At 47.3% G+C, this 13,947-nt stretch overlaps 1 protein-coding gene across 3 annotated transcripts in view; it reads right to left on the bottom strand.

The window, feature by feature from the left end:
• Window positions 1-13,947, bottom strand: part of IP6K1 (inositol hexakisphosphate kinase 1) — a 37,543-nt gene that overhangs the window by 3,721 nt on the left and 19,875 nt on the right. For 2 of the 3 annotated variants that reach the window (XM_027733631.2, XM_027733875.2), the window contains 3 exons: window positions 4,362-4,707; window positions 1,827-2,037; window positions 1,049-1,233 (listed from right to left, as the gene is read on the bottom strand). In XM_027733631.2, coding sequence (XP_027589432.1) covers window positions 1,049-1,233; window positions 1,827-2,037; window positions 4,362-4,584 — 619 coding nt within the window. In that variant the 5' untranslated portion in view covers window positions 4,585-4,707. The remainder of the gene's footprint in view (window positions 1-1,048; window positions 1,234-1,826; window positions 2,038-4,361; window positions 4,708-13,947) is intronic. The other variant, XM_027733961.2, reaches the window with a different exon arrangement.

The following is a 13,947-nucleotide window of genomic DNA, read 5'->3' as shown; positions in this document are numbered from 1 at the left end:
AGCAGGGAGGTCACATGCAGGTGTACTGGAAATCCAGCAGGGCAAAACACTGGTGTCAGGAAGGACATGGTATGCCAGCAGGAATTGCTGATCCCTCGGGAGAGAGCTTAAAGTCTAATCAAATTAGCCATTTGGCCATATGGATAAACAATACAATCCCCATGGACTGAAAACTCAAGGCTCAAGTAACAGCAGGGTTGGCCTGTCCAGAACAGCAACACTGCCTGACCCGTGGGGGGAAGTGGGGAGGTGACAAAGACAGGAAACAGCGCAGTAACAGGATCCCTCAGTCATCAGCACACAATGGGCAACCCCCCCATCAGGGCACAGTGCTGACAACACACCCCAGGCGCTCTGTGCAGCAGCTTATTCCAAACGGAGGAAAAAGAACCCCAAAAGTTTGCCCCACAGGGCACAGGTCAACATGTTACCCTCAAATGGCAACCAGAGCACAGCTAGATTAAATCTGCAAGAGAGAAACTGTGTTTGGTTTTGAAAGAGGAACTTCATAAAAATCAGGAAGTCTGCTTAAAAAGGGCAGGACAGCCAGAGAGAATGATTTCTCTGCAAGTGATGCAGGCTATTTAAAAATAAAAGCTGGAGGCTTGAAGCACACACTAGAGAATTGCAGAAGCCCACAGCAGTTAAAATGATGAAGAATACTTAGCTATTAAAAGTAAGTTTGTTTCTATGCAAGGAAAACAGAATCAAGCTCCGCCAGGTGAAACAAAATAACCCCACAAGTAGGCAAGTTCAGTAAAAGCAGGAGGCATCATTTGTGAAGGCACAGAAAACACCAAAACCTATCTTCAACCATATGAAGCAGCCAGTCAGACTGCCTGGGGGTGGAATGAGGTGATCTTTGAGGTTCCTTCCAATCCAAACCATTCTATGACTCATTAGTGTCACAGAACGGGAAGCAGGAAGGAACGGTAAAAAGGAACATGTAACTCAAGTGTGGTTGTGAAGGACAGAAATGCCAAAGGAAATGCAGGCTGAGCTTCCTCAGGCCCATCTGACACACCCAGCTGTGCTTCCCAAAGGATACTGTACAGCTTTCGGTCCTTGGACTCCGACCTCATGCGGCTCAGCTGCTGCTTGTGGCAGCGCAGGCTCCAGGGGTTATAGCTGATCTTCTCGGAGCTCAGACCACTGTTCCCATCCAACATCTGAAATGGAACATCTGAGTGGATGTGCAAGTCCACCCTGGGACTCTTCGATTCCTGGATGCTGCTGGTGTAAAGACAGAACAAACTTGCCTGTTAGAATCCACGAGTTCTCCAGGTACTTATGACTGTCACATCCTCCCCTGGCACACAACCAGAAGTTTGTTCCTTCTGCTGCACGCAACACAAACCTTCTTATGAGCAAATCCTCACTAATATCCTGGGCTGTGGACCCACACTCAAAGATCTGGTCTATCTAACAACTCTGTTAGGCTGTACCCTAATTGATACAAGTGAGCAGGAGCACTTGTTTCTCAGGGAGCTCTGGCTGGTGAGAGGAGGCAGAGACCCATATTCACAGTACCCTGGCAAGAAACCTCTGGAGAAGTGTTTTAATCTGCTCCACATGCTTTGGTTCCACACCTCATACACTGCCACATCTCCTACACAATGTTTCCTGTGTCAGAAACATTTCATGTGGACGAGCTGGTCCTGAACCCAGCAAAACTCCTGACACAGTTTGCAGTGCCACAACGTTCTGGGCTAGCAAGTGTGTGACAGCCTGGCCACTGTATGGAAGTGCAAAACATCCTCAACCAAAGGAGTGAGGAAGAGAGATATCCCACTCATCTTGCTGGCACTGGGCCCTCAAAGTTTTACCTTTCAGTGCTGTCACTGGCCAGGCCAGGCTTCTCCTCCTTGTGCTCGGTGCCGCTGCTTGACCTGTGAAGGCTCCGGCGCGAGTGCTTGCGCCGGGGCTGGTCCCTCTCTGGCATATCATCCTGCTCCAGAGCCTCGTTCTCCACGTAGGGATAGGCCACCAGGTTAATGTAGCCATCGCTGTCTCCCTCAAAACAGACAGATACCACACCTGCAAGGGAGAAGCGATGTGTCAGTTCTGTTTCTCGGCAGAGGGAATATACAACCACTAGCACCCAAATGTTCAGCAGCAGGGAGGAAAACGTAGCTCACAGAGCAGCAGAGCAAACCCAGAGTAAATAAAAGGGGTTTAAGACTACAAGAACCCGACTGTTGTTTGCACAGCACAGAGAAAAAACCCCCTTAGAGTTCTCTGCGCCACTACCTGAGCGAACAGTCGGCGGCAGCAGGGGAAACTCTGCCACCACAGGAAACAAGGACAAAAGTGCAGCTGGTAGGCTGAGGGTGTGATTATTTCCTTCCTTCAGTCTTGCAGCAAATGTCGTCAAACTGGAGGGAGTCAAGCACAGTCTGCCAAGATGCTGATGGGAGTGAAGCATATGAAGTAAGTACCCAGTTCTCTGGCTAAGTACCTGTGTCCTGCAGAAGCATTCCTGCTGTCGATGGGAACATCAATGGCCAAGCAGGACTGTGCTTTCTCTGCTAAAGGAGCTTTCCAGCATCAGAGCCATGAACTACAATGCCCTAAGGCTGAGGTGACACCTGCCACTCTTATCACAAGTCAGCCAGTCTCACAGAAAAGGGATCTGCAAGGTCCCAGGGCTCCCTAGCAATAAAAGTGTAACTACCTCAGCCAGGTGCAGGCAAGCAGGACTGCGTGTGTCCTGTCCAGTTCTACCTTCTGAAGGCTCCTGGAAGGCACCACAGTCCAAGGGATTTATCACAGCACAGACTCAGAATATATCTATCTGGTCAGCCACAGAGCAGGACAGCTGACACTTCCAGTTAGGACTGACATCTTCATATCTGGGACTCCTCCAGCCCCAAAAATTAGGCCATCGGCCCATCTCCTGATGTGCAATGACAAAATATTTTATTAGGTTGTCACCAGTATTGAATAGCTGCCAGGAGCACCAAATGAGAGATCCACTGAATCAAATGATTCATCACAAATGTGAGGAAACCTCGTCCTGCTCAGCTGATGCAGACAATTGTGTACTTCCTTTCTCCGAATCTGCACATGACAATGCTTAACAAAGTTCAGGTGGCTCAAACACAACTCCAGAGCAGCTCAGGACTCCAGCATGTCACTACATAAATGCCACTTCAAGTGCTCTGGCTGCCTGCACATGTTCCTTGAGATATCTCTCTGAAGTCTTTCAGTAACATCTGAGTGCTCAGACAGCAAATATCACCCCAATATTCCTCTCTCCCAGATCAGTAGGAACAATTTCTGAGACTGTCAGGAAACTGCACAGGACCCCCAGATGAAATCCCACACTAGGGTAGAGGTGCACATCCTATGCCTTTAGGCTACCAGGAAGTATCTGGCTTCAAAAAGACAGATCTCCATCTGGACTATCAGCTTCACTGGTTTTAAACACACTTCCCTAGGAAAGCCTGACATGATTCTAGGAACTACACAGGCTTCAGTGGGATTCCTGATGGGACACTAGAGCACTGCACAGCCCCAGAGTGGCTGAAGGGGTACAAGAGGACCCATCTGTTGGAAACTGCATCCCTCATGCATGACCTGCACACAGACACGGGCAGGTAAACTGACACTGCTCTGAGAGCGTCAGGCTGCAGCCAGATCCAAAGTGCTCCTGAGCAGATGGTGGTCCCAGCTGCCCGTGAAGCACAGCTTTCCCAGTGCCACTTGGAGACAAAGAAGCAGAGGGAACAGGAATGCTGAGCCCCCCAAAAGGCTACCTGCCCGCATCACCATCCTGAATATGAACGCACGCGGCCGGAAGCGTATCAAGCTTCCGAAAGACACAGCTGAGCTGCCAATCTACAACAGCACAGGCACTGGAAAATTCCACTCCTTCAAAGCAGCTGGGGACAAGGCTTCACCTCAGTGCTGGGAAAGCCATATTTCCTGCTTTAGCAGCTTGCTGATACAGACCCATAAAAGAGATGGAATAAGGAAGCAATAAATTACCGAACTGGAATGTGCAAATGCTCAGTATATGATCTAACTTCATTAGCTCAAGGTCAAGGCTGTAATTGACAATAACTTGGTAATGGAACTACTTCAGTTACACATCCATAACCTTAAGCTGTGGGCTACAACTGTCACACTGCACATTCTCTGTCTTGAACGAGGAACGGATTTAACTCCGTGCCTACAAAAAACAAAATACTTCCTCCTTTCCAAACGCTCCTATCAAATTATTAGCCTGCGAAAGAGAGTTATAAAGCAACAAATAAAATGACACCAAAAGACAGCATGACAGCAGCAGCTGCAGGAAGATGGAAGGGCAGGTTCCTGAAGTCCACGTAACTGTGTTGTGGACTGACGAGAGGCCTCACCTTTGTACTCGGGTGTGAACTCCTTCATTTCCGGGGGCAGAGACTCGTAGAAGCGCTGCTCTCTGGTGATGAGGGGTTTGCAGACAGTGTGGTCGTCGTAGCGCATCATGCTGCTGTGGCCGCCCACCTGGTGGATGAAAGGCTCCAGCAGGACCCCCCGGTCTCCAGATCGAGTGGCATTCTTGCCATACTTGCCCACTTCCATGGTTTGACAAACACACATTGCGTTGAGCACCAGTTGCACTCTTGGAGCATGGGGAGAGCCACATGGGCTGGGAGGGGTAGCTCAGCAGCAGTCAGGCAGCCACAGGGGGAAAATCCTGGCACTTTGCTTCCTTGCAGTGATCTGAAAGAGCAAAAGAGACTCCTGTTAAAGGACCCCTTACATTCGCTCCCTGTTCGCTTGGGAAAGGTTTTAGTATTTATTTATATCCATATCTGTTCCTCTTCTGTTTTCTATTTACATCCTGCTTGTTCCAGCATGCTCCTCACCATGTCTTTAATCCTACAGGCAAACACACGCTAATTCGGAGGCAGTCCCATCCACAGCTTCTCCAATAGGATTGACAGCAGACAGGAAAGGAGGAGATACGGCTATTCTGAGCTTCACATCTTTAGCAAATACTATTTCCTTCCTTGTTCATTTTATCAGGAAGGTAATGTGATAATGGAGCACAGACTGTGAGCTGCAGCCCAATTAAAACCAAGCCCACAGCTGCCTATCAGTTAACGGTGACTGACACAGGCAGAACAAACATTTCCAGAACCTGAGTTTCACTCCTTGTGCATCTGCATTTTTAACATCTAAACAACTAAATAACTCCTGTTCACCTCCCACTCTTGCACTATTCCTCCTTTACTGCTCACTTCCCTTCAAGCACTGACATGAAAGACTCTCAGAGTAGGACTGTCACTGTGTGTACGCTGGAACTGAATGGATTCCTCTCAGATTCTCTCCTTCATTACTCCAAGCCCCTCAGGACAACAACTATTTCCTGACACGTTACAGCACCTACATGCACAAGTCCCTGATCTCTAGAGGTAGGCGAGACATATTGCTAAGTCCAAATGAGATTACAAGTGCTTTGGAGAAGCAGATGCTCTTTTAATGTTTGCAGAGTGCCCAGCACAGCAACAGGATGATGGAAAAGTAAAGCTGCCCAAATTCTCTCCGGATGATTTGCCCTTTCCAGCTTAGATCATAGCTGATCCTGAGACTGCTGGGGAAAATGCCACAGGATTTCCTTACAACGATGAGTTATCCAAATGTTGGTACAAGAACCATGTGGTGACTCGAGTTTCCGAATGCATCAAATTTCCAGTTTCTTAGCACAGCGACAGCCAAGGGCAGTAATTTAAGAACTGAGGGATCCTGGAGGCCTGAACTAGGGACACGGCTCAGGCTGTTCCTCATCTGGCCACGGGATGTCTCCACAGCTACACAACACTGCATGGCCGGGGGAAATTCTGGATGAACACAGGCTCTGCTCCCTCCTCTCCAATTCAATCATGTCAGAGATGCAGCTCACGAGATTCAAAAGGAGGGCTGATATCTTCATAACACGTTTAACCCAATCTAACCCAAAAGCTCCCTGCAACAGGACAATGCTCCCTCTCCCTATCCGCACATTCCCGCTCACTCCCTCGCACTGGATTTTGGAATAGTATCAGTGTACGTACATTTGAGTTGAATCATCTCACTGAGCCGACAGAAAACATTTCCTTTTGTGGTTACATGACCACACAACCACATTCAGTGTAAGGGGAACAATGTGAATATTTAGCTGGCTTTTAAGGCAGGGGCCAGGGAATGGGAGGGAAAAAACCCTACAGATGGTCCCTCTCTGTAGCAACTGATATCAAAGTCTATTCAAGGTATCCCTCAAAGTCTGTCTCCTACACTCAAAGCCTAAGTCATATCACAAACAAAAACACGCTGGGGATTTCTCTCCTCTGGCTTATTTGCTTTATCAACAAGAAGAAATTTCAGCTGCAGACGCTTGCTTCCGTCAGAGATGTTTTAGTTGGGTTTAAGGCAGTTCATATCCCAGAATAAACGAGGTGCCAGCATCTGCAACAGGCCAGCCCTTCACAGACTCCAGACAAATGCTTCACACACTTAAGTCTCTCCTTCCTGATGTAGCTTCGTCTTGGACTCAGTTTCTTTTATTTTGCCAGTGACTAAAGCAGTTTTCAGTTATTCCAAACAATACAGAGGACAAGTTTAACTTCACATCTTCCTGTAGTTTAAACTTCACGGGACAAGAGAAATAAGAGATTTGCAAGTGTGACAACAGTAACTGCCATACTCAGAAGACATGCACCTGACTCTCAGCTCTGGTACAAGTCTCAGTTTTCACTGGAAGTGTCTCAAGGTCTCCGTTTTGCCAGTGACAGAAGGAAGTACTATTATCCATCCTTTGGAGCGGGGGCATTACAAGCAGATTCATCAGCTGCAGACCCCTTCACTAACTTCAGATGGAGATCACAAACACCCCCAAGGCCCACAGTGACTGTTCTCAGTTACAGATGCCTCACCTGCAGGCTACAGGTAGATTTTGGTCATCAAAGCAAGATATCTGAATCCTACTTTCAGCAGCCTTCTTTCCTAAAAGTGAGCAACAGGAAGCATATGCCACCTGAATCATTCTGAGGACAGAAGCCACCCACTCTGCCAAGTCCCTCAAGCCTTGTCCTCTGGCCTAGAGATGTGAGATGACTGCAGTCATCCAGAGCTCCTGGGAAAGCCCCCGCAGCCACCAAATGCCCTGGGCTCACTGCCAAAGGCCCCAGCACCACCAAAAAAAACCTCAACATGACAAGTTTTGGATGTGCAGGCACCCTGAAAAGAAGTGACAGCCACAGAAACAAAACATTCTGAGGCTGTGAGACAAGAGAAGGAGCTGGGCATGAAGTGGGGAGAGAGTCTAAACCCAGTTACTGCTCCACACATTCATCCACGCACTCTAAAGAAACAGCAATACAGGCAGTTTCCCATGTACAAATGAATGTGAGAAAAAATACTTTGTGGCAAGCAGCATTTCAGAAACAACATTTTTAAAGAGCAATATGTCTACAGGACTTAAGAAACAGACACTTTATAGCTCAGATACAGCTTAGTGTTTTTCATCAAACGAACTCAAAGTAAAGGGTTATTACTAAACATGGACACTATCCACAAGTAAAGACAGAAGAATCCCAGCAGTTTCAAACAAATATAAAGCAGAAAACTATTTGAAGTCCTAAATATTACTCATCCTTCGTCTGTTAAACAAAGGCATGGGTTCAACTATTTTAGCTGGCTTATAAAATTCAGAGCCCTTCCAATTAAACTACAAAATGCAGAGCACAGTTCAAGAAACAGCTTGAGGGAGACCAGTTCATCCAAGCAGACCCTTTGGTATCCTCCAAAACCACCACTATAGCTCAAACAGCAGTAAAGCATCCAGGCCAGTTTAGCCTCCCCTCTTCTGGCAGACTGTGAGACAGATCTCCCATCGAGCCAGACTCTGGAGATGTGGGGGAGGAGGTTCAAGAGCAGAGTTATCCATGACTACTCAAGGACATACTACATCTCATATTTCATTATCCTCCCCAGTAAAAGACTCTTGTACTGGAAGAGAATTTGCTCTACAATATTTAAGTCTAGACACCTGTCTGTCAGTGTATCAGCTCCAAATGTGAACTGCAAACCTCACTGTTCAAACACTTTTTAGCAGGATGGGCATAAAGAGCAGCAATAAGATGTGTTTTCTTGTAGTAAAGCACATTTCCAAACAAAATTCAGGAAGACACACAAGGTAACTGTTTTTCCTAACCATTAAGGGGAGTAAATCCTGTCCCCAAAACTGACATCACTCTCCAGCAGGGAATATGTCCCTGCACAGACACAGTGCTGTGCTCTTGAAGACCCAGCCAGACACCTCTTAAACACCACTGAACCCTGGCTGAAGACTACAGGTGAAGATCTTGCCAGACCAGCACCAAACCTGTCCTCTTTGATGGTGTAACTTAAGGTGTCAGAAACCTTAGCCTCAAAGGTGAAGGCAGATGGGTGTGAGAATTACTGCAGAGTGCACCACAATGCTGACCCTCCTACTCTTTATAAGCAGTCTCGCATGGGAATGCTGGCAATGCTTCGTGACTCACTAGTAAAGCTATTTTCCTAAATGAAAAGGAGAACAAACATTTTAAGTTGTGATGCATTACACAGTGAGAAAGCTGCCTGCACTAAGCACTGCTGACTCGTGCCTCGGCCGTAAGCAGCTTGCACATGCACCTTTGCAGCCCCTCCTCGGACTGTGGCCAGCCCCAGGCCCTGAGGGAGGCTAAGGCAGATGGCCACTGACGACTCTGGAGCTGAGCCACAGGCGAGGGATAAACACAGACCTCAACGTCACAACGGCAGAAGTTGCAGGTTCTCTGAACAACCTCAGAGCACTCAGGGGCAAAGCACAAGAACAGGAAATACCATTATACCAGGCAAGAGGACTACAGCATTCGGCCAGTGGGTTCTTGGTGACTCGTTAGCAAAGAGAAGCACCAGCCAGCATCCGTGCTGAAAAGCAAGGTGGTTTCTAGTCAGGCTGGACTGGGTGAGCCAGCTTTTACTAAAGAAAACCCAGTCTAATAAAAAAAAAAAAAATGTCTCCCACTGTGCTATGAGATCAACTTCCCAGCACAAAAGCTGACCCACAGGTCTGAGACATGTCTGTCTAGTCAGCAGTAAATGGAGAAGAGCCCTGGGACCCGGGCAGAGAACTCAGCTCTCCAAGAACCTGCAGCAACGCTTAGGATGTAACCAGAAACATTTGGCCATCGTGGTATCCAGGAAGCTACAAACCTTCCCAGACTGCTTAATCACACAGCTCTGAATCCTGAGCCTTCCCCTGCATCTTGTCCAACACTTGAACTACTACCAAATACTCCTTTTTCAACAGGCTGCTTTTACCACAGCAAATGTGGCTCGTCAGATCGAGGCCAGGAAGCAAAATACAATCTACATACATGCACCAGAAGTGAAACGGAAGTCTTAGGAAAAGCTGTTGGAGAATGCCAGCTGAGGAAGAGAATGCCAACAGTGAAGCTGGGGCAGGAACCGCAATGAAGAAGGGCATGAAAAGGACAATAGCCACAAATGGGTACACTCCAGCCGGTACCATGAGCTGAGATTCCCTCACCAATACTCTTCCTGCCTCAACTACAGGGCACAAATGCACAAACTGCTGGATTGTGCACAAGGAAAAGAGCCTGTTCTACTCTAACACAGAGCTTGACTGAACCTACAGTAAGGAAACCAAAATTAAGCTTGCAGTAAAAGTCCTTAGGTGTACCCTATGCTTCTGTCTCCTAGAGATCTGAAGGAAGAGTATGTGCTGGTTTTATCTGGGACAGTTAATTTTCTCCATAGTAGCTTGTATGAGAGCATGGTTTGGATTTGTGCTGAAAAAATAGCGTTGATTGGTTATTGGTGAGCAGGGCTTACAAAGTCAAGGCCTTTTCTGCTTCTGACAACACCCCACCAGCGAGGAGGCTGGAGGTGCACAAGAAGCTGGGAGGTAACATCCCAACTGACACAGGGGATATCCCAAACCATACAGTGTCATGCTCAGCATACAGACCTGGGGAAAGAAAAAGGGAGATGTTTGGAGTGATACCATTTGTCTTCTCAAGTCACTGTTACTGCAATGAAGCCCAGCTTTCCTGGGGATGGCTGAACACCTGCTTGCCCATGGGAATTGGGGAATGAATTCCTTATTTTGCTTTGCTTGTGCACGCAGCTTTTGCTTTACCTGTTTAACTGCCTCTACCTCAACCCACGAGGTTTTGTCACTTCTACCCTTCCCATTCTCTCTCCATCCCACCGGGAGGGCAGGGAGCGAGCGGCTGTGGGGCTGAGTTTCCCTCTGGGGTTAAACTGTGACAGACTATTTGTGCCATACTTGTATCACTCTGACCACAAAGCTTCAGCACTTCTGCCAGCAGCCGGCGAGACCAAGAATTTTATCCTCTTCTCTTCCTAAGAAAGGAGCGGAAGCCAAGCCTTTTCAGCTCTTTCTGAAGAGAGAGAGGCTGAGCCATGCACTTTTAACTCTGGCTGGAATGCTGAAACCACTCGCTAAAGCCAGTGCCCAGATCTGGGGTTAAACAAGGCTTTTTTCTTAGAGGCCAGATTAGCAAGAATTGCAAAGGCCCTTCTGCTGTCACCCATGCATAAAGCATGGCATGCTTTCCGGGGGGGGAGGTTGAGGTACTGGAAGTCCTTGCTAGGGATCCAGACCCAGGACACAAACAATAGCCATTTTCTCACCCTGGCATGCTACAGTGGTAGCTTCTCTCTGGTTTTTGTTTTTCTGGGTTTTTTTACGCCAAACCTTAGCACACAACAGTGCACAGGGAAGGTCTGTCACGTTCAGCAACATATGGAGCAGGTACTCTGCAACGTTTTGTGAGCATCTGTCGTGCAGCTGTCTGTAAGTGAGGGTAACCAAAGCCAGGGCTCAAATGGCCCCTCTTCCAGCTTGTATGCCTGTTTGTCCTGATGCTGGACAAGCTGGCCCTACTGCGATAAGATCACGTTGGGGAGCGGGAGAGGACTGCACGTAACAGGGATGGTATGATTTAATTCCCTTGATGCTCTTTTCTCCAGCCTTCCCCTTCCTCACTGGAGAAATGCAGTGCATTGGCAGGAGGGCACAGGCTGCCTGGGGACCTGCCAGACCCTGTCACTGCTATCAGTGTCACTGCAAAGGGGAGGCTGGAGGAAGGTCCAGCCCTGGTCTGGTTGTCACCACTCCTTTGTCTCCAGTGGACAGAGAGGATGAACGAGATGGAGTCAAACTGCCAAATCCTGGTGCACCTTGCCACAAATACACCCTGCCTCAATAGTAAAGGGCACCTTCCTTCTCTGTTCTGAAGCACTGGCTGCAGTCCAAGCCTAGGAGTTTCCATAGCAGCAAGACCTGATCAAATACGTACAACAAAAGGTTGCTTTATCGGTACCAGTCCAGAAGATTTTCTTCCAAACTTGTGCCTAGGAGAGCAGGGTCATCCAATATTGGCTTTGCATTTTATAGGAGAGATGAGATTATGACACATGCTTTCTAGAGAGGGGCTTAGAGAAGATCAATGCTTGTGAGGCCTTATTGCTCAGCTTTCTGTGAGCTAATTTCTGGCTTCTCTTCATATCATTCACAAGGAGGAAAAAGTCTCTCTCTCTCAGGTTATTTAAAAATAACCTGAATACAGGTTATTTTTAAATTATTCCAATGCAAAAGCTGCTGTTCAGCACAGCTCTCCAATCCAATGGTCAGAGACAGTTAGAAAAAGAAACTTACTTTCAACAATCAAAATCAATAAGAAATCAACCTAACCCACCAAGAAAAGACATTTCTTGAATTCACACTAGTGATGAGGCTCAGAAAACTCATCAACAGGCAGAAAACTCTAATCCTTGCATTCATAGCAGAGCTGGGGAAAAGGGGAAAAAAATAAAATAAAAAAAAAAAAAATCACACCAATTCCATTGTAGAAGCTCAGCTCAAAAACTAACTTGGAAAGAATCAACTTATGGACTGAATAAGCAGAGGAAACAATTTCACCTCCTGCCTCAAAAAATACTATGTGTAAAGTTTTCACTTATGCTGGTAATAAAGCGTTACCTGCTCTTTAGTCACAGATCATGGCCTCCTCCCCAACAGTGAGGCTTAAATAAGCCACACATCCCTAAGGAAGTTCTGCACAATCATCCAGGTAACTCCACCCAAATGCCTCCTCAGTAGCAAGATGACGAAATGACTGTGCTGAGTTCAGCACGAGGAGGAATGTTCAGGAACCAGTGTTCAAAGTGCACAACTTTCATGCCAGCTGTGGGTACCAAATTCTACAACCTCAACAGCATTGGAAGGTGGGACAGGCGAGCAGGTAAATGCACCACACACTAATCTGCTGACAGCAAGAGAATGAGTCAGAGCTGGTGATGGCTGTGTTGAACCAGAGGACCAACACACTGCACAGCGAGCCACTGCTGGCACAGAGGAGGAAGGTGTGATTTTGTGGGAGCTTAGCTGGATGGATGGCACTGAGAAGGACAGCTCGGTGCTGGGGCAGCCCCACCAAAGAGAGGAGAATCAGGCAAGCAGGTCTCAGGGTGAAGAGAAAAACTGTCACCTCCCAAGTCCTTACCTCATCTTCTCCTGGTTAAAAATGCCCCAGAAGCCCTTGGGGGTGTCAGGCCAGAGCCAAGGAAGTCAGTATGGCCCCATCACCTACAGAGTAACTGCTGTCCTGCAAGCTGAAAGATGCTGTCATCACACATGTGTACAAACACCTCTGGAGCTTGAGCTCCCACTCAACCTCCACACAGACTGGAAAAGGAGAAATGGTTGTGCACCTCAGCCTTGTGTCCCTCAGGCTCCTAGCCAGTAGAGAAACCTGGAATGCTGGTGGGAATACGGGACAAGATCCTCCCAGCTTGCGTAAGAAAGAGGAAACCAGCAAAATCACCAAAAATTGCAGGAAAAGGAAGTACTTGTGCGGCAATAAAAGACGTTTTCAGGCTTGAGAGGGTGACTGAGAGGAACTGAAAGGAACAGTCAATGTGCTGCATCTTACACCTGCCACACACAGAAAGCAAAGCACAGATGCCAAAGTGAGATTCTGCAACAGGAAAAACAGTCAACCCCCTCAACTCAAGAGCAAGGGCGCACACTTTCAGAACTTATGTGGGCTACCAGAGAAAGAAGGGGTGTTTTCTGGCTCTTTGCCCTCCACCATCTCATAAGAAATAAGGGAAGATAAATGAAAACACAAAAGAGGAAAAAACAAGACCTACACAGAAAAACGAGATATAAAGTCTATTTGAAATTGAAAGTAAAGTAAAAAAGTTTCATCTACCTGCACTTCATCATTTCTTTTCTGCTTTCAGAACGTGTAAAAACACTGAATTAAGGAAGAAAACTAAAGTGAACAGCTAGGCCTCCAGCTCTCTCATACATCACATGCATACACACACACATCAAAAGCTTGGTCTGCACAAGGAAAAAGTACATGTTGAGACTATTCATCCACCACGTTCTCTCTAGTTTGGTAAAACAGGACAGATTTTGGGGTGGAAACAACTGCTCGTCTTGCTTGCTCTTTAAAGTGATCCTCCACGATGAAACCAACTCCCTCCAAATGCCTGGCTTTCTAAAAGCCCACCCAACACTTTGCTGAGATTCCTTTTAGCACTGATCAAGTCAAATCAGTGTCTAACTCCTCCTCTGGTTACTTCTTCAGACCATGGTTACACAGGCAGTCCTTTGGCAGCTGCACCAGCACCCTCCCACTCGACCCTGCTGCGCTGGTACAACTGTTTGCAGCCTCACCACGGATCAAATTAGGGAACTGATCACAGTAAAAAATAAACCAGCGCTTTGTTCTGTTTTTTTTAAGGATTACTTTTCAACCCAGGTCAGATCCCCCATCCATTGTGCAGCTGTACAAACAGTTGTATCAGCACAAGGTGCCTGAATTACTGATGGTTATCCCTGTGCCTGAAGCCAAGGTTTGCATTCCCAGCTCACCTCTCGTTTCACGGCTGCTG

The sequence above is a fragment of the Pipra filicauda genome, unplaced genomic scaffold, assembly GCF_003945595.2.
Source record: "Pipra filicauda isolate LSUMZ 115617 unplaced genomic scaffold, ASM394559v2 scaffold102_size2360937_pilon, whole genome shotgun sequence".
Classification (NCBI taxonomy): domain Eukaryota; kingdom Metazoa; phylum Chordata; class Aves; order Passeriformes; family Pipridae; genus Pipra; species Pipra filicauda.
This window is presented reverse-complemented; position numbering and strand designations above follow the sequence as displayed.